General features: G+C 38.1%; 1 protein-coding gene across 1 annotated transcript in view; it reads right to left on the bottom strand.

The window, feature by feature from the left end:
* The window catches only part of LOC124595031 (NADP-dependent malic enzyme-like), a 107,331-nt gene that overhangs the window by 27,851 nt on the left and 56,487 nt on the right, over positions 1-22,993 (bottom strand). The window contains exons 7-8 of the mRNA XM_047133592.1: positions 12,968-13,193; positions 10,348-10,490 (exon numbers count right to left, since the gene is read on the bottom strand). Coding sequence (XP_046989548.1) covers positions 10,348-10,490; positions 12,968-13,193 — 369 coding nt within the window. The remainder of the gene's footprint in view (positions 1-10,347; positions 10,491-12,967; positions 13,194-22,993) is intronic.

Below are 22,993 nucleotides of genomic sequence, written 5' to 3' on the forward strand. Positions count from 1 at the left end.
TTCCATATTCCTAGATTTCCAAAAAGCATTTGACATATTGTTCCACTGTAGACTGTTATCAAGGGTATGAGCATATGGAATACGTTCCCATATATGTAAAGTGACTCAAATACCTCTTAAGTTACAGAACCCAGTACGTTGCCCTCCACAGCAAATGTTCAGTAGAGACAAGGGTATCATCAGGAGCCCCCCATGGAAGTGTGATAGGACTGTTGCTATTCTCTACATACATAAATGACATGGCAGCATGGGTGGGCAGCAGTTTGCAGCTTTTTGCTGATGACTTTGTGATGTACAGGAAGATGTCATTGTTGAGTGAGTGTAATGGGATACAAGATGACTTCGACAAAATTTCTAGTTGGTTTGATGAATAGCAACTAGCTCTAAATGTATAAAAATGTTAGTTTATGCAGATGAGTAAGGAGAACAAACCCATAATGTTTAAATGCAGCTTCCTGACACAGTCACATTGATTAAATATCTACATGTAACATGGCAAAGTGACATGAAATGGAATGAACATGTAAGGACTGTAGTAGGTAAGGGAAATTATCGACTTCAGTTTATTGGCAGAATTTTAGGAAAGTGTGGTCCATCTGTAAAGGAGGTCACACACGGGATGCTAGCATGACCCATTCTTGAGTACTGCTCAAGTGTTTGGGATCTGCAGCAGATTGGATTAAAGTAAGACACCAAAGCATTTCAGAGGTGAGCTGATAGATTTGTTACTGGTAGATCAAAATAACACAGAAGTATTGTGGAGATGCTTTGGGAGCTAAAAGGAACTAAAATCAGAAACCCTGGAGGGAAGGTGATGTTCTTTTCATGAAACAATATTGAGAAAATTTAGAGAACTTGCATAAGGACCACAAAGATAAGAGAAAAATAAGGCTCATTTGGAGTCATATAGAGTGTTGTTTCTCCTTGCTCTATTTGTAAGTGGAATACGATAGGAAGTGACTAACAGTGGTACCGGGTACACTGTGCCATGCATTTTACAGTGGCTTGTGGAGAGTATGTATGGAGATGTAGAGGTAGATGCAGGGGAACGTTTTAGACATTTGCTATCATATTTTTGACTTGAGAATTGTGAGTAATGCTCTATTATTAATAATTCAAAAATGAAGAATTCTTCTTTTGTTGTGTCATATTACCTATCAAATTCTCAGAAGCATTTCTGTGACACACTGCACAACCCTTTATTTGCTCACAAAATGTCACATCTGATCATATTAATATATGCTTCTATTTTTTAACATTGACTGCTGTAATTAAAGTTTAACAAATGTTTGTTGAAATCAACATGTTTGAGTATTTGACATAAAGTGTAATTTAGGTCCAGAACACATGGATATGGTACACTTTCTACCGAGACTCAAAATGTCTGGTACAATTGATTGTTGACAGCCCAGCATCAAATCAAGACTGTTTTCATATCCACAGTTTGACAAATTGTTGTGCAGCCATGCCAGTGGATTTGCAATTATATTTTCTGTGTTATGACTGGTGATACTAACTTGTCAAGTTTGACAATATGTCAGTTTCTGGACAGAACACTTTTTCATGCTTGATTAAATGTTAATAGATTATTTTCCAATTCCAGTGTAGAACACAGCTTGTTCCATTTCTGAATGATGCATGAATGAAAAATATAACACTTTTGCTAATAAAGTGCTTACCTTTTTCGAACACTGTTTTCCCCCAAAACTTACCAAGGTTAGAGCAAAGTCTACAAAAAAGCCATGGATTACTTGAGGAATAGGGGTATCTTGTAAAACAAAAAGAAAACTGTATCTGTCAATCCAAAACAGTTTCGATGTTGATGCTACAGCACATTACAAGAAATACTGCAAAATATTACAGACTGCAATACGGATGTCAAAGCAAATATATTACAAGGAAAAGATAGTCATATCAGATAACAAAATAAAGACAATATGGGATAAAGTGAAGGAGGAGACCAGTAGAACCAGACATGAAGAGGAACAAACAGCACTAAGAGTAAATGATACATTGGTGACAGATGTATATAGTGTTGCAGAACTTTTTAACAAGCATTTTATAACTGTTATTAAAAAGATGGGGTTGTCAGGTTTGGTAGATGCTGCTATGGAATACCTCTGACCAGACATTTCAAGTAACTTCCATAATATGAATTTGACCCTCACTACCCCCAACAGAAATATGTCCATCATAAAATCTTTAAAATCAAAAACATCTAGTGGGTATGATGAAATATCAACAAAGTTAATTAAAGAATATGATTCTGAGATAAGTAATATATTAAGCTATCTGTGTAACCAGTCATTTATCAGTGGAATATTTCCTGAATGGCTGAAATATGCTGAAGTTAAGCCACTGTTTAAGAAGGGAGATAAAGAAATAGCATCAAATTTCCATCCAATTTCACTGTTGCCAGCATTCTCAAAAATTTTCGAAAAAGTAATGTACAGTCAGCTTTATAACCATCTTATCTCAAATAACATACTGTCAAAGTCACAGTTTGGATTTCTAAAAGGTTCTGATATTGAGAACGCTATCTACACTTACAGTGAAAATATGCTTAATGCATTAGACAAAAAATTGCAGGCAACTGGTATATTTTGTGATCTGTCAAAGGCATTTAACTGTGTAATCCACAATATCCTTTTAAGTAAATTAGAATATTATAGTTTAACAGGAAATGCTGCAAAATGGTTCAAATCTTATATCTCTGGCAGGAAACAAAGGGTGTTATTAGGAAAGAGACATGTATCAAGCTATCAGGCATCATCCAACTGGGAAATAATTACATGTGGGGTCCCACAAGGTTCCATTTTGGGGCCCTTACTTTTTCTTGTGTATATCAATGACCTTTCATCAGTAACGTTACCAGATGCCAAGTTTGTTTTGTTTGCCGATGATACAAACATTGCAATAAATAGCAAATCGAGCTTAGTCTTAGAAAGATCAGCTGATAAAATATTTGTGGACATTAATCAATGGTTCCTAGCCAATTCTTTGTCACTAAACTACATGTAGTTCAGGACTTGTAAGGGGTGTCCCACGAGTATATGTCTAACATACGATGACAAGAAGATAGAAGAAGTGGACAGTGTTAAATTCTTGGGTTTACAGCTTGATAATAAATTCAACTGGGAGGAGCACACCACAGAACTGTGGAAGCGTCTTAACAAATCTCTGTTTGCAATGCGAATTTTGTCAGACATAGGCGATATAAAAATGAAAAAGCTGGCATACTATGCTTACTTTCATTCCATAATGTCACATGGGATTATTTTTTGGGGTAATTCATCAAACCAAGCTTAAGTTTTCTGGGCACAAAAACGTGCAGTAAGAGTTATATGTGGTGTGAACTCAAGAACATCCTGCAGAAGCCTGTTTAGGGAACTAGGGATACTAACTACTGCTTCCCAATATATTTATTCCTTAATGAAATTTGTCATTAAAAATATATCACTTTTTCAAACCAACAGCTCAATTCATGGAATCAATACTAGAAATAAGAATAATCTTCACAAGGATTTAAAGTCACTTAGTCTTGTACAAAAAGGTGTGCATTATTCAGGAACACACACTTTCAATAACTTGCCAGCAGCCATAAAAAGCTTAACAACCAATGAAATTCAGTTTAAGAGAAGCCTAAAGGATTTATTGGTGGCCAACTCCTTCTACTCCATTGATGAATTTCTCAGTAAAACCAACTGATATATATAACTTCTGCGCAATTTCAGTGCAGTAATGTGTTCATTGTAAATGTGTGTGTGTGTGTGTGTGTGTGTGTGTGTGTGTGTGTGTGTGTGTGTGTGTGTGTGTAAGTACAATCTAACTTCTGCACCATTTCAGTGCAGTAATGTGTTCATTGTAAATAAGTATTATAGTAGTTGTATTACATGTTTATTACCTTATAAATGAATAAAAACCTTTTTTATATTAAATTCAGTGCATTAGTATTTGTAAAATGATTTTCATATAGTGTTCATTAAAAAATGATCATTCCACTTGGGACCGGTGGAATGGTACATTAGCTTATTTGTTTTTAGTTGTAAATATTTTGTCCTGTATTGTTGTTTTTCTGACATGTTCCACATCCTGGAGAACCTCCTCACTAAGGATCAATTGGAATGAAAGTAAATCTAGTCTAATCTAATATGAAGCACAGAAGAGTACCCCTACAACATGTCCATGTTTTTCAGGGTTTGCTACAATCACATTGAAAGTAGACCCAGCAAGCCACCAATGGTCTCAACTGTGTTGTACAGGGATGTAGCAAGTGTCCTTTTGGAAACTTATGACCCATGTTGTTACTGCTGTTGTCTTCAGTTCAAATATTGGTTTAGTGCAACTCGTCAAACTAGTCTATCTCATGCAAGCCTCTTCATCTCTGAATAACAAAGATAACCTATATTAATTTGAATGTGATTGCTATGTTCATCCCTTGGTCTTTAAATTCTGATCACCCCACCACACCTCCCTATAATACCAAACACAATTTCTGGATGAATCAGAATATGTCCTCTCAATTGATCCAATCTTTTAGACAAGTTGTATCATAATTATTTTTTCCTCACCAATTTGATTCAGTATCTCCTTATAGGTTACTTGATCTACCCCCCCCCCCCCCCAATCTTCAGCAGTCTTCTACAGTACCACATCTCAAAAGCTTCTATTCTTTTCTTGTTGAGCTGCTTATTGTCCACATTTCACTTCTACATAAGGCTACACTCCAGACAAATCAGCAGAAAAGATTTCTTAATTCTTATTTATATTCAGTGTTAACAAATTCCTCTTTTTCAGAAATGCTTTCCTTTCTAGAGCCAGTCTGCATTTTCATTCACTCTACTTTGACCATTATCAATTTATTTTGTTGCCCAAACATCAAAACTCATCTCCTACTACTTTTAGTCTCATTTTGTAATCTAGTTCCCTCAGCATCACCTGATTTAATTAGACTCATTCCATTCTCCTTGTTTTGATGTTCATTTTATAAATCTCTTTACAAGACACTATCCATTCCATTCTACTGCTCTTCCAAGTTCTTTTGCTGACCTCGATGGAATTATAGTGTCACAAGTAAACCTCAAAATTTTTATTGCTTCTCCCTGCAAATAATTCAATCTCCAAATTTTTTGGTTTCCTTCTTCAGTAGTTCGAAGACTATTTTCTAGTCACCATTGTCAAAAGCTTTCTTTAAGGTTACAAATGCTATAAGCAAAGGTTTGCCTTTCCTTACCTATCTTCTGAGATAAGTCTTAGGGTCAGTCCTGCTTTACATGTCCTACATTTCTCCCACACATATCTTCCCCAAGGTCAGATTCTACCAGTTTTTTAATTATTCAGTAAATAACTTGTGTTAATTGGAACCATGACTCATTAAACTGGTAGTTAAATAATGATAACATGACCTGCCTTCTTTGGAATTGGAATCATTCATTGTTATTGAAGTGTGAAGGTATTTTGCCCATCTCTTGTATCATGCACACCAGGTGGAATAGTTTAGTCATGCTGGCTCTCCCAAGGATCTCAATAATTCTCAGGGAATTCTCTCTACATAGGGGCCTTATTTGCATTTAACTCAATCACTGGGGTTGCCAAATTTTGTGAAATAAAAAAAAAAGAGTGATGACTCATTACTTTTCTATAACAATATATCATGCAAAGAATTACATAGCCCTTCCATATATCAATAGAGTGCACAAAATATTAATAATGCAAGAGTAAACATCTAACAAATAAAAAATATGCATTTATCATTTTCAAGGGATAGTCAGTCAGATTCAAATTGATTCTAATTGTATTTCACTGAACTTCTGGCACTTTTCAATAACTGATTATCACTTTGTAAATTAAAAAAAAATTCTGAACAGGACATGCTTTCATAGTTCACTGTTACCTGAAATTCTCTCTTAATTAAATCTGTTAAACATTTGTTTCTTGTGTCACATCACTTATTCTTCATGATACACTCCACAAAGGCAACTGAAATCAAGAATACTAAACAAAACTCCTGGCACTTGGGAAATATTTGGCACACCTTGCTCAGGTATCAAACAAAAGAATTCAGGCCAGTTCACAACTTTATCACCCACTTCCTCTTTGTTCACACTATTGCTGAGGTAATCTTGATGACTGCTGAACTACTCGTCTGTTGCCAATGAAAATAATGTTAAAGTCTTTTCTGCACTTTTAGAAGCTAGTACATCCTTCACAAACATTTCCACTTTACTGCATCCACATGAAAGTTTGCAAACAACTGTAGAATCTCTAAATACATTGGACACAGATTATGTTTCTGTAGTCCAGACATGAATATCTCAGGTTATGTTTCACTGCATACATAAAATGAAGTTCACATGTGGTGTTTTTATCGAACTTTTCTTTACCTTTTAAGATAACAAAATAGCTCATCAGTTTGTTTGAACTTTTCCTTAATTTGTTATCCCTTGAATGGAGCACATTGCCTCAAGTCAGTTAATCCACACCCTTTGAAATATTAAAATGTGTATTACACAAAATACAGAATGCTTGGCTCTCATCTGGTCCTGGCTCAAACCACACAAATGTATCTTCCCACTTCTTGAGATATATTTGATTATATTTGCCTTTAGATTTAAACTTTTTTCATGGAGGAGTCTTGGATGAACCCTCTTCACCCTCAAATGTTAACTTGAAACCAATTTTATAGTAAAGACTAACAGATTAAGAACACATGCCACACTATACTTGAATCAGACAGGAGATGGTGGAGAAAGTAATGTAAATTAGTGAAGTTGGCTTTTGCCTGCATTTGGAAGCTCGAGCATTGACAATATTTATGACATTTATTAACCAAAGAAACTGTAACAAAGTCATTTTTCATGAAGAAAAGTTTTAAGATTACATTTATTTCATAAAATATAGTTTCGAATAGGACATAAGTATAAAAAGAGAGAGTTCTTTACTAAGGGTAAAAACTAAACAGAGGAAGAAAATTTGGACAAAAAATTAATCTCTTAATGACAGAGTGTCTGATAACCATATCTTTCAGCATTCTGTCAAACTCTCATCATTGTACCATACCTCCCATTCATCTACTCTTTCTTCCCTCTCTCAATATTGTCTTCAAGTTCACTTCCTTTGTAGAGCCTCTCTATATATTTCTTCCAGCTTTCAACTTCCCCTTGTTTGTTTAGTATTAATATGCCATTCCAGCTCTTGATATTCATACAGTTGGTTTTCTTTTCTCCAAAGGTCTCTTTAATCATTCTATAGGTGGTACCTAACTTTCTCCTTGTCATACAAGCTTCTACAGCCCTGCTTTTATGTTCTATCCAATTCTGCGTAGCCATTTATACCTACCAATCTCATTTTTAGACTACTGCTTTCCACCTGCTTCATTTTTATAATTTCTCTTTTGATCAAATGATTCAGTATCTTCTGTGTAATATAAGAATTTCCACTAGGCCTTGTCTTTTTACCTGTTTGATTATCTGCTACCTTCACTATTTCATTTGTCAAGGCTACCCACTTACATCAAAGCTACCCATTCATCTTTAACTACATTCCCTTCCAGTTTCAGCCAAATATTGTCTTATGCTTGCTATAATTCCTAATAATCTTTTGTCTTTTCAACTTATCCATGCCCCATCTCCTTAATTTCATAGCTTTCTTTAATTCTGTAAGTTTTAACTTACAGTTTGACTAAAAAATTATGGTTGGAGTCCACATCTGGCTCTGGAAATGCTTTACAGTTTAAAATGTGGTTTCAAAACCTTCATCTCACAGTCACATAATCAATCTGAAACCTCCCACTGTCCTTCGACCATCTTTCATGGTTCTTAAACCAAATATTAGTAATGATTAATTATGTTCTTGGTAGAATTCTAGAAATGGTTTCCTCTTTCAGTACTTTCCCCCAGACCATATTCTCCTACTAGTTTTCCATCTCTCCCTTTTCCTACTATCAAATTTAGCTTCCCTACCACAATTAAACTTTTGTCTCCCTTAACTACCTCAATAATTTCTTTTATCTCATCATTTATTCTTTCAATATCTTAATCATCTGCAGACCTAGTTGTCATATGAACTTTTACTACTATGGTCAGTGTTGATTTGATATCAACAAGGTACACTACAACCAGGGTTAAGGAGGTGAGGAAGGAATTGTGTGAGCAGGGAATTGAGGCTGACTCTACACTCTGGACTGTAGGATCAGTCAATATTATAGCTTGATAACAATATGTAAACAGAAGCAACAGAGAAGAACTTATGGACTATTTTGACACTGTTCTGGGCAGGTTCACATATTTATTCAACATTCAATGGTGCTAATACTGCCACCAAGCAAACAGAAACTGAATAAATTGCTATGAAAAGCATGACCACAAAACAAACAAATGTTACACAGCAACTGTCATGGCGACAGAGCTTTTATTACACCAGTGACATAATGCCAAAATAGGTCAAACTTGAAGTTTAGCAGAATTACAGATAACTATTTTTTGAAATAGATAAGATTTATGTAGTGAATAAAGAGCCTGTACTCCATATTTCATGAAATAGCAAGTGCTCTTTCGTGACCCCCACATCCACGTCCCATCTTGGAGACGTCTATGGCTTTCATAGAGTGAGAGACATAGGGATTACCGCAACATGTCTACTCAAAATAATATGAAAAATGTGGAAGAATTTTTTAAATGCATCTCACATCTTGATTTAGGGGAAAGGGGGGGGGGGGGGGAGGTGACCATTTCCTTCTCTTGTGGATGCTATAATGTAACACATCAAGACACCAATAGCAGTGCATGATGCACCCTTTTCTGCTTACTTCTTGATACACTGGTAATTTTGCTATGTAAGAATTTATGTATGACCATGTTCCAATATTCAGCTTGCGTTTATCATTATGTGATGCGAAGAAGAGTAACAATCACACTTCAAAGGATAACAAAAAACTTATTAAATTATAAAAACATTTGTTCATAATGTAAAGAAGTTTTAATTACAAGTCTTCAGTATGAGCTGGAACATTATATTTTATATAAAATAATGAAGATTTAGAATTGAAGTTACTGCTAGTATGGGGATATGGTATATTACTTTATTTTTAATGAAATTTTTTAATATAATTCCTAAAAGTATTCTTCCTATAGATTTTAACATTGGAAGACTGTATTTTACGAAACTGTTTATGTAAGATATGTCTATTTTCTGTCAAGCATACTGTCGTGCATAAATAATTTTGTATCAGTTTTTTTTCATTGTAAATTATATAAGATAATAATCATAACAAAACTGTAAGCACCACAAATTGTTATATTTCTATATAAGGTATGGTGTCAGGCCAAAGCAGTTCAAATTAATTGCTACAGAGATTTGTTACTGAATTGTTAGTGTGAATCAATAACCAGTGTGAGACAGTTGCAGTTAATTGTTCTGGATAAATGAAGAAAATCATCAATATACCTCTGTTTGATTTTTTATCTAAAACAAGTCAAAATACAAAAACTGCTAAGGAATGCAACATAATCCAATAAAGCATAGCAACCAGGATGCCTGCAGTGAGCATACATGAACAACAATGAAAGCCAGCTTTGAACTCTTCAGGATACATATCTGTTGCAAAAGTAATGTTTCCTGCTGTAAGACTTCTATGATTTGCAAAGCCCTTTATTTGGATGTTGATGAAAATTCAATCTATAATTAGAACTTTGCACTAAATGTTTAGATCTTGACCAAGAAAAGGAATGTTGCAATGCCTATGATACATAAACTAATATAAGAAGAATGTACTGTTTTATGGGACAATACTGTGAAAAGTATAGTTGCTTTTTGCCATACAGCAGGGATGCTGAGTCACAGACAGGCACTCAAAAAGACTGTCAGAAAGGGACCTCTTGGCCAAAAAGGCCTTTGTTGGAAATAGACAACATATATACACACACTCATGCAAACACAACTTACACACACAAGACCACAGTCTCTGGTTGCTGAGGCCTCAGTTGTTGTGCCTATCTGCAACAGCATCTCTGCTATATGGTGAGTAATGCAACTATCCTTTTCATAATATTTTCACATGAAACAGAGCACACTTGAAGAAGTGATTACAAACTGAAAGCTGTCCCATGTACAGAAATAATGGTTGAGTCCCATTAAGCAATATATCTCTTTCTGCATATATTTTGGAGCATTATTCCCATCAAATGTTATGCATTACCATCTCCTTATGTTCAGTTTCATGATGTGGGAGAAATTACTGCAGTATCTTGCAAAAAGGCAGGATCTCTTGCAATTGCAACAGATCATTTCTCTCTCATTCAAAATGCTATAGCCTATTGCTTATATTTTCACATTCATTGAGTCACTTACATCTGTGTTAACATACGCATCCTCAGCTGTACATTCTGCCTTCTCTGTAGGATTGCTCAATGCAAACACAATGGGATGCTCTGTGAATTTTGCCACAGTTTTTAACAGCTTTGGTGTAAAAGCCCCTCTAACAGCTGCAGCGCCTGGGAAGGGAAGATGTACATTTTGTTATTGTTATCGAGATTTTAAAAAAATGAATATTTAATATTACTCTAGCAGGCACTGTAAGAAAGACATTATTTCTACAAGTGCTCCCGCAAATCTTCAACAAAACATTTGGCAAAAGTATGTCTGCACTACAGCCAGATTTAAACAAAAATTTAAGGTTTTTTTTAAATTTCAGTAGTCCTAAAACAGTCAAAATATATATCAAGAGTTACATAAGTAGCTGAACGTAAATAAAATGACATCCATTGATAAGAAGAAAAGAACGCTCTTTTCATACACATCACGATTTTGAGTAATTAGTTAAACTGCAGGAGATGATGCATGATGATATAAGGAATAATAAGGTTTAATGAACAAAAGTGCATAACACACCTTTTTAATTAAAAAGGCCATTTTATGCATGCCATGCAGCATCCTTCACAGTAAATTACAGTGAATGACACACTTTCTTGTATTTTGGTGGAAGGGTTTGAAGTGTTCATCTCAAATGCAGAGGCCTGCATGAATATGCAACTGTCACAGATTGCTGCACACTTTAAATATTCCAATGTAAACTAAATGGTGTGAACATGTTATTTTAGTAACTGAACGTCTTATATGAGCTCCTCATACATGAAACCTTTCACATGTCTGATGACTAAGCAGGTCATTCTACTGGATCACTTTGCTCATACTTGATTCATCAACTGGATAAGTTGTAGTTGAGCTGCCTCTACACTGTAATTTGGGCATGAGATAGAGCATTAGAATGTAGTTATCACATGATTCTTTAAAATTAGTAAAATTAGTTTTTTCAGCATTGAGGAAGTGTGTTTTACAGTTACCGTAGGTATGATTGGATTGTCTGGCCCTTTATATAGTCACCAGTAATCTCCATCCCATACTGAAGCTGTACTTGTACCATTGAGTTTCTAATTAGCTCACATAAGGCTGATGCAAAGGCTGATGTATTCCACTAAAATGCAACCTACAAATAACTGCACAGTATGAATAAAACCTTTCCTTTCTGTGGAAACCATATGTTCTGGATAAATGTTAATTATTAGATATTATTTGTTTCTCAGCCTTTCAGGGATTAAATTTCATAGTTCATTCCCATTGATCAAAATCATTAATTATATCTACTAAGTGAGAGAACACAATTTACAGTTTTTACATAAACAGAGAGAAAAAACATTTCATATAAGCATAAGTGATAACATATGCATGATACAAGTATCAGTGTACTTAAAAACGACTACAGAATTTAATATTATATGATAATTTTTACAACTGTTCAGTTTTTACATAGCAAAATATAAAGAGATTTCTGTGTAAACGGTGGAAACTACAGGTAGGAATATCAACAATATAGGAAAAGATAGATTGTTACTTACTGTAAAGAAGACATGTTAAGTTGCAGACAGGCACAAGGGAAAGACACTTACTTAAAGCTTTCAGCCACAGCCTTCATCAGCAAAAGAGAAACACACACCATTCATACATGCAAGCAAGCACACCTTATGTACACATTACTGCCAACTCCAGCATATTGAGCCAGAGTTCACCTTAATCTGGGATGCAAGCAGCAATCTGGAGGGGGCAGGAAGGAGAAGGGATGGTAGTGCATGGGTGAGGAGAGAGAAGAATGTTGTCCTGTGGAGTGTTACAGTATCAGAAGGTTACTGGGCAGGGAAGTGGGCAAAAAGGAGCAAAAAAGGAGAGCAGCAGAAAAAGATGGGCATGTAAGTTGTCAGAGGGCAGAAAAACAAAGAGGGTGGGAGGGGACAATGTGGAGGAGATCATTGGACAGAGGGGGTGGAAACTTATGGGTGAATGGTGTAGGGACAATATGTTGCCATAGACGAAGGCTGGGATAATTATGAGAGCAGAGAATGTGTTATAAGGATAGCTCCATCTGTGCAGTTGAAAGAAAAGCTGCTGGTGGAGGGCTGGATCTATGTGGTTTGGGTAGTGATGCAGCCATTGAAATCAAGCATGTTATGTTCAGCTGCATATTGTGCCACAGGGTAGTCTACTTTTCTCTTGGCCACAGTTTGGCAGTGGCTGTTCATCCCACTGGACAGTTGGTTGGTAGTCATAGCAATATAATAATCCGTGCACTGATTGGAGCAGAGCTGGTAAATAATATGGCTGCTTTCACAGGTGGCCTGGCACCTGATTCAGTGGGATAAACCTGTGAAAATCATTCTAAGACTGAAATAAGCAAAATGATATAGATGAATCCTTGTGGACCACTATTTTGCTCTTTAATTATGCTTTATAAAACAACTCAACCAATGTCTGCAGCAGTTCAAGCTCCGGGCACAGTATAGGAAGAAAAACTAAAGCTGTGGTCAAGAAGAAACTGAACTTCAAAGCAAAATGCAGCATTGAGACTGGTATAGATTTAGTAAATAAGTTAAACTATATAGGTATAAAAATAGATTATTTATTAAAATCTGATAATTACCTATTATAACTGTTGGTTTCACTGTTTCAACTATTTCCTCAAGATCTTTGATAGGTTCATGGATTTTTGCATATACTGACTTTTGAGCTGTAATTCCACCTGAAGGCCTATCTTTGACAATCAGTCCTTTTGAGTCTACCATCCAGATCTTGTCCCTTGCATCTTGCAGAGAGGTTCCCTCTTCCTGCATTGCCCTCACACAGAGTCCAGCAATACCAAGTGAAGCCTATAAAAATATCAAAATGCTGTACGATTCACCAATCTTCTCATGGTGCAAACTAGAGGTTGTGAACAGTGTTTTGGAATTTACAGTTTACTTCTTGTGTTATGCTGGTGAATATCTCCTCTTACATATAACTTAATGCATAATGATGAGACGTATATGTGTAGATTACAATTTTGACTATCTTAAATTTTCTGAACAGAGACTGACAGTGGGCTCGTGGGCAAGTGTCACACATTTCTCAAGACTTTTTTTTATTTTCAGTGTATCACTTACATGTGAAGAGTGCACCCACTCCAGCAGCCCACAAGAGATATGAGATTAGAACAGTTCAATATATGTTGTCTTCTATAATCAGAGGTAACTGCACATCTTACTTTCTATATAGGCATGTTGTCCTTGATATTCATTTCCAGATATGATTGATGTGATCTCCCCACATCACCGTGGATTCAACTTATTTTCTACAGGCAATGAGAACTCCAGATTGGAATATCGACAACATAAAGAAAAGGATAAACTGCTACTCACATTAAAGATGACACATTGAGTTGCAGGCAGGCACAATGAAAAGACTGTTATACATTAGTTTTCAGCCAAAGCCCTCTTCAGTAAAGGAAACACACATACAAATTTATTCACATAAGCAAGCACACCTCACAAACAGAGGACTTCCATCTCCAGCAGCTCAGACTGGAATGTCGAGAATTCTGGTCCAAGCCACCGGAGGTAGTGGTCATGTGTACATGAGGTGTTCTCACTTATGTGAGTGAATGTATGTGTGTTTCCTTTCCTGAAGAGGGCTTTGGCTCAAAGCTAAGTGTCTTTTCATTGTGCTTGTCTTCAGTTCAACATGTCATCATTACAGTGAGTAGCAGTCTGTCCTTTTCCTTGTACTGTTGTTGTTTCCTAAATAGTTATATCAGATGTAGCTTGTAGTTTCCATGCTAGACGAGGCTGTAACATTTATCAATTGGAGCAAACCAGACCTTGGGCTACGCTACAGCTCAGTCTGTCATGCAACCAATATTGGGGGGGGGGGGGGGGAGGGGGAGGGGGTGTGGAATGGAGGGAGAGAGGAGTGAAATATGTCAATATCACACTCTGGCCAATAGTTTACACATGTATCTTCTTTCCAAATCATAATCAACTACTAAATGACACTAAAAGCTAACTCCAAGGTCAGAGCTTTAGGTAGCATATTTATCTGCCAACATCACATTTTTGTTTTTTGTGTTTTGGAGAAATTTTTAGTGCTACATGTACTAGCATTACTGCATGGTTAATGTTTTGTCTTGTGCTGTGATTGGGATTTTTGGGTAAATAAATAAATAAATAAATACTGAATTGAGATCTAATGAGACAGTGCCATAGAAAACAGTCTTGTAGTTTGTTCGTATATTCCATGGCATATTCACACAATAAAAAAACTCACTCTTGAGAAAGAGGGAGGGAGAGAGAGGGAGGGAGGGAGAGAGAGAGAGAGAGAGAGAGAGAGAGAGAGAGAGCTGTATGTGTACATGAAATCTAATATTACAGAGCATACAGCCATTAAATTAATAAGCAAGTCCCAGAATCTTTTATTTTAAAAAATGGAGAAAGCAGGCTGTGAACCAACTAACTTTTGCATTGTAAATCTAAGTTGGGTTGGGTTGTTTGTGGTAGGAGACCACACAGCGAGGTGATCGGTCTCATCGGATTAGGGAAGGATGGGAAGGAAGTTGGCCGTGCCCTTTCAAGGGAACCATCCCGGCATTTGCCTAGAGCGATTTAGGGAAATCACGGAAAACCTAAATCAGGATGACCGGATGCGGGATTGAACCGTCGTCCTCGTAAATCCAAGTGTGTATCCATTAACTGTCATAAACTTCCATGCAGATGTGTTTTTTGTATTGTCCAGTTTCCTGAAGCCATTGTAGCAACCCCTACTCATGTTGACTGCTGTGTCCTAACACGTTAGTTCCATTCGCAACATTCATCAACACAGTTGTGTCGTCAATTCAGTGACTGCACAGCAACAAACGAATGGCATAAATGGCCAAGTTTGAATCTGCCACTTGGAGTGCTGAATAATGTTGTTGCCTACTCCTTGAAGCTATAACTTTTGTTTTTATGTTTATTCTGTTCCTTGGTTACTGTTTTTATTGTTTACAAGTTACCTGTGCTTCTTTTTCTGTAATACCAAGTAATAAAAAATTCAAGATTCGCTCAGATTGATGCCAGCTTTTGCTGTGCTGGAATTACAGCAGGTACGACTAAGTTTGCATTAATAGTGAGTCAGCTCGAGCAATGCTATGCTTCCAAAGTTCAAGATATAATCACGGCACTGCCAACCGAGAATCCATACAAAAAATTAAAGACTGAGCTTATTCATAGAGTTGCAAGATCACAGGAAGACCGTATCAGACAAGTGCTGACTCAGGAAGATATAGGTGACAGAAAAACCATCTCCGTACCTGTGTCACCTCTGCAGAAAGGTGGACATCAGAACAGTGCCCAACAATCTTCTGCGTCTGCATCTGGAGCAGCCGTCTGCCACTGCAGGTAAAGGCAATCATCACATCGCAGACAGAGATGTCCCTGGACACTGTTGCAGAACTGGCTGACCGCATCTAAGATGCCATCGCTCCGGACCTACAGGTTAGTGCTGCGACAAAGTCTGGTAGTGTCCCATCTGTGGCCCTTCCCGTTTCAGGCACAGATTACAATGCTCTGTCCGTCAAAGTTGATGCATTGAGCGCACATATTGGCACACTGTTGTCACAAGGAGGTGTTAGTCGCTACAGAGGACGTAGCCACAAATGATCTAGGAGCTGTTCCTCGAATCAGTCTGTATCAGATGCTGGTCTGACCACTTGTTGGTGCCACAGAAGATTTGGAAAGCAGGCTACAAAGTGCACTAACCCCTGTACCTACCAAAATACAAACAGCGGTTGGATGTAGGCGCCACCGACTGCTCAACTACATCCTAGTGCCTATTCATTACTGACAGGGTATCAGGCCAGAAATATTTAATGACACAGGGTCCAACCTTACTATCCTGCCCAGAGTATCTCTGCACTGTTTCAGGCCACCCACTGCATTTAGCTTGTCTGCTGCAAATAATTCAGCAATTGCAATGTATGGCATGTGGCTCCACCATAAGTTTACGTGGGACGTCACCATAGCAGATGTGGCAGAAGCAATAATTTGTGCTGATTTATTAGCTCACTATCAATGTCTACCGGATGCAGCAAATTCCTACCTAATAGACAATGTTACTGGACTTATAACCACTGGGTACCATCGTGATGCCATAACATATATCATCAAGGTTATACAGGTATCAGAAGAGGAGTATTGCTTGCTGCTCCATGAGTTCCCGACCGTAACAAGGCCTCCAGGTGTGCCACAGAAAGTTTTGCACAATACAGTCAACCACACAAAAAACACCTGCATGTTGGTGACTGAGATGATTGGCTCCAGGACACCTCACCATTGCTAAACCAGAATTCAACGCAATGTTACGAGAAGTTTTCATCCAACCCTCAAGTAGTCCACGGTCATTTGCACTCCATTTAGTACCCAAAAAGGGAGGATGTTGGCACCTGTGTAGCAATTACAGAGTGCTCAACTCGTGGACTGTGCCTGATCGCTACCCAGTGCCACTACTAAAAGACTATAGCCACACACTACATGGAGCTACTGTATTCAGTGTTATAGACTGCACAAAAGCGTATACCCAGATTTCCGTGGCAACAGAGGACATTCCAAAGATCACTATTATTATGCCATTTGGGTTGTATGAAGGCAAGTTCATGATCTTTGGCCTGCGTAATGCTGCTCAAACCTGGCACAGGTTCGTCAATTCTGTCTTGCGTGGGTTGAACTTTTGTTTTGCCTATCTGGATGATGTGTTAGCGTATTCATCATCCAAGGAGCAACATCACCAGCACCTGAGAGAAGTTTTTGAGCGTTTCAAAAAGTACAGCATAATGTTAAACACAGCTAAATGTGTGTTTGGCCAACATCAAGTCGATTTCCTGGGTTTATCAAATATCTTCATCAGGCTCATTACCACTCTCTGAGAAGGTTGAAGCCATATTGCAATTACCCAAGCCACCTACAATAAAAAAGATATGCAGGTACTTATGAATGCTCAATTTTTACCGCCCGTCATTTACCACACACTGCCGAACAACAGGCACAGTTCAACACAGCACTGGTTGGTCCCAAGGTTAAGAGCAGTTCTCCTGTGTAGTGGACAGAGGAGATGAATGCGGCTTTTGAAGTAACCAAAAAGAGCCTAGCACAAGCAGCACTGCTGGCACACCCCAAGCTTGAAGCTCCACTGGCATTAGTGGTGGATGCGAGTCAGTTAGCCATTGGTGCAGCCCTCCAACAATGGGTGGACAATGCCTGGCAGCCACTGGCTTATTTCTCGCACAAGCTGTCACCTGCACAACAAAGATGGAGCACATATGATCAGGAACTTTTAGCCATATGTCAAGCAATCAAGTACTTTCGACCACAGGTTGAGGCACGAGAGTTTGTGATATACACTGACCACAAGCCTTTCATATACGTCATCAAGGAAAACAGCAACACTTGCTCTCCACAGCAGTACAGCCAATTAGAATTTATTAGCCAGTTTAGTATGGACATCTGCCATACATGAGGCATCACTAATGTGGTTGTGGACTGCCTCTCTGGAGTGGCCAGTGTCTCATAGCCTGTGGACATGATGGTGCTGTGCCAGGGTGCAACAAGAAGATTCCGAGCTACACATCATATTGCCTGATGACACTGCACCACTCAAGTTACAGCAAGTTGATATTCCTGGTGAGAACATGAAATTGTACTGTGAAGTGTCACATGGCAGATCACACACTTTTTTTTCCCATTGCATTTCACAGGCCAGTGTTCAAGTTCTTACATAATCTTTGGCACCCACAAGTCCGGTCAACATTCAAGCTAGTGTCTCAAAGGTTTGTGTGGCCAGGGATAGAAAGAAAATGCCATGAATGGATGAGAACTTGCCAGAATTGCCAACTTTGCAAAATCACTCGCCACATTCATCCCCGAATAGGAGAGTTTCCGGACACTTCTTTATGCTTCGCCTATTTTCACCTTGATGTGGTAGGACCACTTCTTCCATCAGATGGCCAGTGGTACATATTCAGAATGATTGACAGATACACGCAATGGTCTGAAGCGGTACCTATGGACAACATCTCTGCGGAAACACTAGCCACCACTTTCACATCAATCTAGCTGGCGAGATTTGGCTGTCCTCTCCATATCACCACTGACAGAGGTTGACAGTTTGAGTCAGATTTGTTCACACACTTGACGAAGTTCTGTGGCTATGTCCATCACAAAATGACCAATTATCATCTGGTCAGCAATGGCATGCTTGAACATTGGCATCGAACGCTGAAGGCTGCGCTAATGTGCCATGGGACATCTTGGACGTCTGCACTACCCATAGTCCTGCTGGGACTATAAGCCACATACAAACCAGATATAGAGTCCTTGGCAACTGTATTGGTTTATGGCAAGACTTTGCACCTATCAGTTTGTCGACACAGGCCTACTGTTAGAAACGGACGACCCACCAGAGTTCCTTCGCAAGCTACAGAAAGATGTAAGCCAAATCAAACCCACAAAGGCCTCCATGCATGGTTGTCCAACAACTTTTGTGCATAGCAGCCTCAAAAGCTGTTCGCACATTATGTTACATACAGAGGGCATCAAGCCACCACCGCAGCCACCGTATGCTGGACCCCGTTGCATCCAGCGCAGAGACACATATGTGATGGTCATCATAGTAAATGGCAAACAGGACACTGTGTCTCTTAGCAGAGTGAAGCTGGCTTACATTTCCAAGGAGGCATCACCCACCTTATGGTGAAGAGCTCAATGCCTGACAGATGCAACACCTTGACTTCCAGCACCAGTGGCCACAACAGGTTGATGCAGAACCTACACACCACCCACTCCGGATGACACGTCCACTTCCTGGCCAGGTTCAGAGAAGACACACCATGCTCCGCTTTCACCAAGGGGGCTCCTGTAGCTACTGCTATTCACATCAACTGCTGTGTCTGCACACGTTAGTTCCATTTGCGCCAAGATACAGTTGTGTCACGAATTCAGTGACTGCACGGCCAAGTTTGAATCAGCCAGTTGGAGCACTGAATAATGTTTTGCCTACTGCTTGGAGTTATAACTTTTGTTTTTATGTTTATTCTGTTCCTTGGTTACTGTTTTTGTTGTTTACAAGTTGCCTATAGCAACTGTATTTCTTTTTCTGTAATACCAATTAATAAACCATTCAAGTATATTCTCAGTGCGTGTTTGAATATTTATTAACTACGGGTAGCTCTACACAAAGAAACTATTAATCACTGGTATGCCATTAACTGACATTCAGTTATAACAAATCATACCAAGAATGATCCAGTTTTGATGCATATTCAGTGTTACATTGCCCTGAAATGCCATACTTTCATGGCACAGAAGCTATAAAAGAAAATGAAGAAATACAAAAACTCTTTAATGGAAAATATGATGTTTTCTATCATTTTCTTACAGCAGATCGTACCAATAAAGACACAGTTTCAAGAGACCCTCTTCGTACTAATGCTTTGAAACAGCATGCATTCATAGGACATAATATCTTATAACATAAAACCCAGCAAACATAGGCTTAAGCTGAATATGATGAAATCCAAAATGACATCTGCCCAAATTCTGCTTGTGATGTAGACATGAGGAAGAGGTGATGTAGGGCCAGTAGGCTGAATGAATTGAATATTCAGGGTGCCTGTAAGAGCTGTATACTGTAGAAACCATGCACTCAAACCTCTGCTACATAGAGCTAAGAAGCATTTTGAGGCACAGTCTTACACCTAGCTAATAATTATTTGAAAAACATCACTTGATGATATCAACAGTTTAAATACGTTGACTGTCGTTATGTAAATTCATGTGGCAAATATGAAAAATGTACTCTGATAATATAAATTATGTAATCCATTATCAAGAGATGTATTTAATATATATTTTGGGGTGGCTTCACTTCAGAACCTTTAACTATAAGCTGTCTCTCCATTATTTAGTCCTATTAGAAGATGATGGATCTTATCTGGGTTACACAGGAGAAGAACCATTTCACTGCATCATCTAGTGATTCCAGTGACAACTGTTTTAACAATGCTGTGTCTTGATGGCTGTTAATCATCACTGAGTCATCTACATAGCAGGTCACAGAGTGCTGAACATAATACATCAATTAACTGATTGCAATAATGAAAAAGAATAGTCCTAGAAATGATACCTGAGATACACCTGTTTCAACAACTTTCATCAGAGAATGTCTCTTCCTCGGAGAGACATATTGTTTTCTGTTACTTAAGCATGAATCAGTTACTTGTATTGATGTGTTATGCATCCCATAAAGTTCAAGTTTCTCAAGGAATATTTATTAAGGACTACAATCAAAAGCTTTACTTATCTCATGTATAAAGTAAGATATTGTTCTTAAAGCTGTGATTATCTGGTTTACTATGTTATAAACTGCTGAAGCTGTAGCCCATGTTTCCCCATCTGTAACCAATCTGATTCTTTGGAAGGAAATTATTTTCTTTCAAATGATTACTTAGCTGGTACTATAGGAGTTTCAAAAATTTTTTAAATTATCACAACTACTGAAACTGGTCAGTAATCATGTGAGAGATTTATGTCTTCTTTTTTGGAAACTGCTATAACTTTTGAAGTTCTTAGTGATTCAGGGAAATTTCAGACTGTAGACATTTATTACAATGAATTGAATGTTTATGTTTCATAGATCAAATGAATGGCCTTTTTGATAATGTAGGTGGATGGACAGACATTACCCATAGCTTTAGAGTTTGAGAAAATTTTAACTGATCAGTCAGAACATTATGACCAACTATCTAACAGATGGTACGTCTATCTTTGGCATCGATAACAGCAGTGATGTGTCATTGCATGACAGCAAATGAGCTCATGGCAGGTCACTGGAGTGCATTGGCACCACCTCTGCACACACACATGCCACCTAATTGCCTTAAATTCTGGGGAGGAGGATGATGAGCTCTGACACCAGGTTCGATCATATCCCAGATGTGTTCAATTGAGTTCAGATCCAGTGAGTTGGGGGGTCAGCACATCAATTGAAACTTGCCATTGTGTTCCTCCTACCAATCCATCATATTCCTGGCTGTGTGACATGGTGCATTATCTTGCTGGAAAGTGCCACCGCCATCAAGAAAAACGATCATGCAAAACATGGTCTGCAACTAGTGTACAATACTCCTTGGCTGGTCATAGTGCCCTGCATGAGCTACACTGGACCCCTGGATGCCCACATGAATGTTTCCCAGAGCATAGTTGAGCCACTGCCAGCTTGTCTCCATCCTGCAGTACAGATGTCGAGGATCTATTCCCCTGGAAGATGACAGATTCACATTCTTCCATCAACATGAAGAAGAGGGTATCAGAATTCATCAGACCGTGCACTGTCTGCCACTGTGCCAACGTCCGTTGCTAAAGGTCATGTGCCCATATCAGTTGTTAGTGTCGTGGTGCTAACATTGGCACATGCATGGGTTATCGGCTGCACTGTGTGTTCAGACAGACTTGTACCCTGCCCAGCATTAAAGTCTGGTGTTAGTTCTCCCACAGTTCACTGTCTCTCCTGTTTTACCAGTCTGCTCAGCCTACAATTTCTGACAACTGTAATGAGGGGTGGCTCCCCATCCCCATGGCATCTGGATATGGTTTCATTTTGATTTCACTATGTGTTGAAGACACTCACTATAGCACTCCTCAAACACCCAACTAGTCATGCAGTTTCCAAAATGCTTGTGCTGAGCCACTGGACCATCACAATCTGCCCTTGGTCAAACTCAGATAGATCTTGCACCTTCCCCATTCTAGACATGGACAGCACGCTCACTGATACTACATGCACCGTGTGTGTGTCTGATTTGCAGTCATTTCCCAACAGCTGATGCTGCTATCACCTGGATGGGTTTGTACTGATAGTAAATCAGTGGTCATAATGTTCTAGCTGATCAGTGAATAAAATATTTTATATTTCATATACATCTTGTAATTTTTATCATCCTGTTTAGTGTCTCTATTTATGGTTAATTTTATATATGCTTCACAGTAACAACATTTTTCCCTAACCTTTTTGAATTCACTGTTATATCAGTTTGGTAAATTTCTTTTAGGCTTAACTTTGAAATTAATCTTTCTTAAAGGCAAACAAGGGTACCACTCACTGAATAATTTGCTAAAGAACCCATCACACATAGTTTCAACATTAATTTGTCCAGTCTCAATTTCATACAAAAAACCTCCATTTTATATAACTTAGCCTATCAGCAAACAAGTTCACAAACAACAATTTCTTATCACTCCTCCAAATCACTACACCTTTTTCATGGAAAGAATTGTTGGTGTGACTTGGCTGTCTGCTGTAGAGTGTTAGGAGCAGTAGTTCATGGCCATAAAAACATCTGTCCACATAGCTAACAGTAAAAATGTCACTAGATAAATTAACATTAATGGTACTGAAGCAGGCTTCTTTACAAGTATCACTTTTGTTCATACAAAAAATTGAGGTACTTTGGATTACTAAAAAACAACCTTGAAACTTTCTTGTCAGAGTCTGTCATATCTCTATTGAAGTTGCCACAGATAGTGATATTTCCTTTTTTCAAAAAATCTGTTCTCACTGTAAGTTCAAAATTTTTGAAGAATATTTTTATGGCTTGATTTAGAGACCT

Source organism: Schistocerca americana, chromosome 2 (genome assembly GCF_021461395.2).
Source record: "Schistocerca americana isolate TAMUIC-IGC-003095 chromosome 2, iqSchAmer2.1, whole genome shotgun sequence".
NCBI lineage: Eukaryota > Metazoa > Arthropoda > Insecta > Orthoptera > Acrididae > Schistocerca > Schistocerca americana.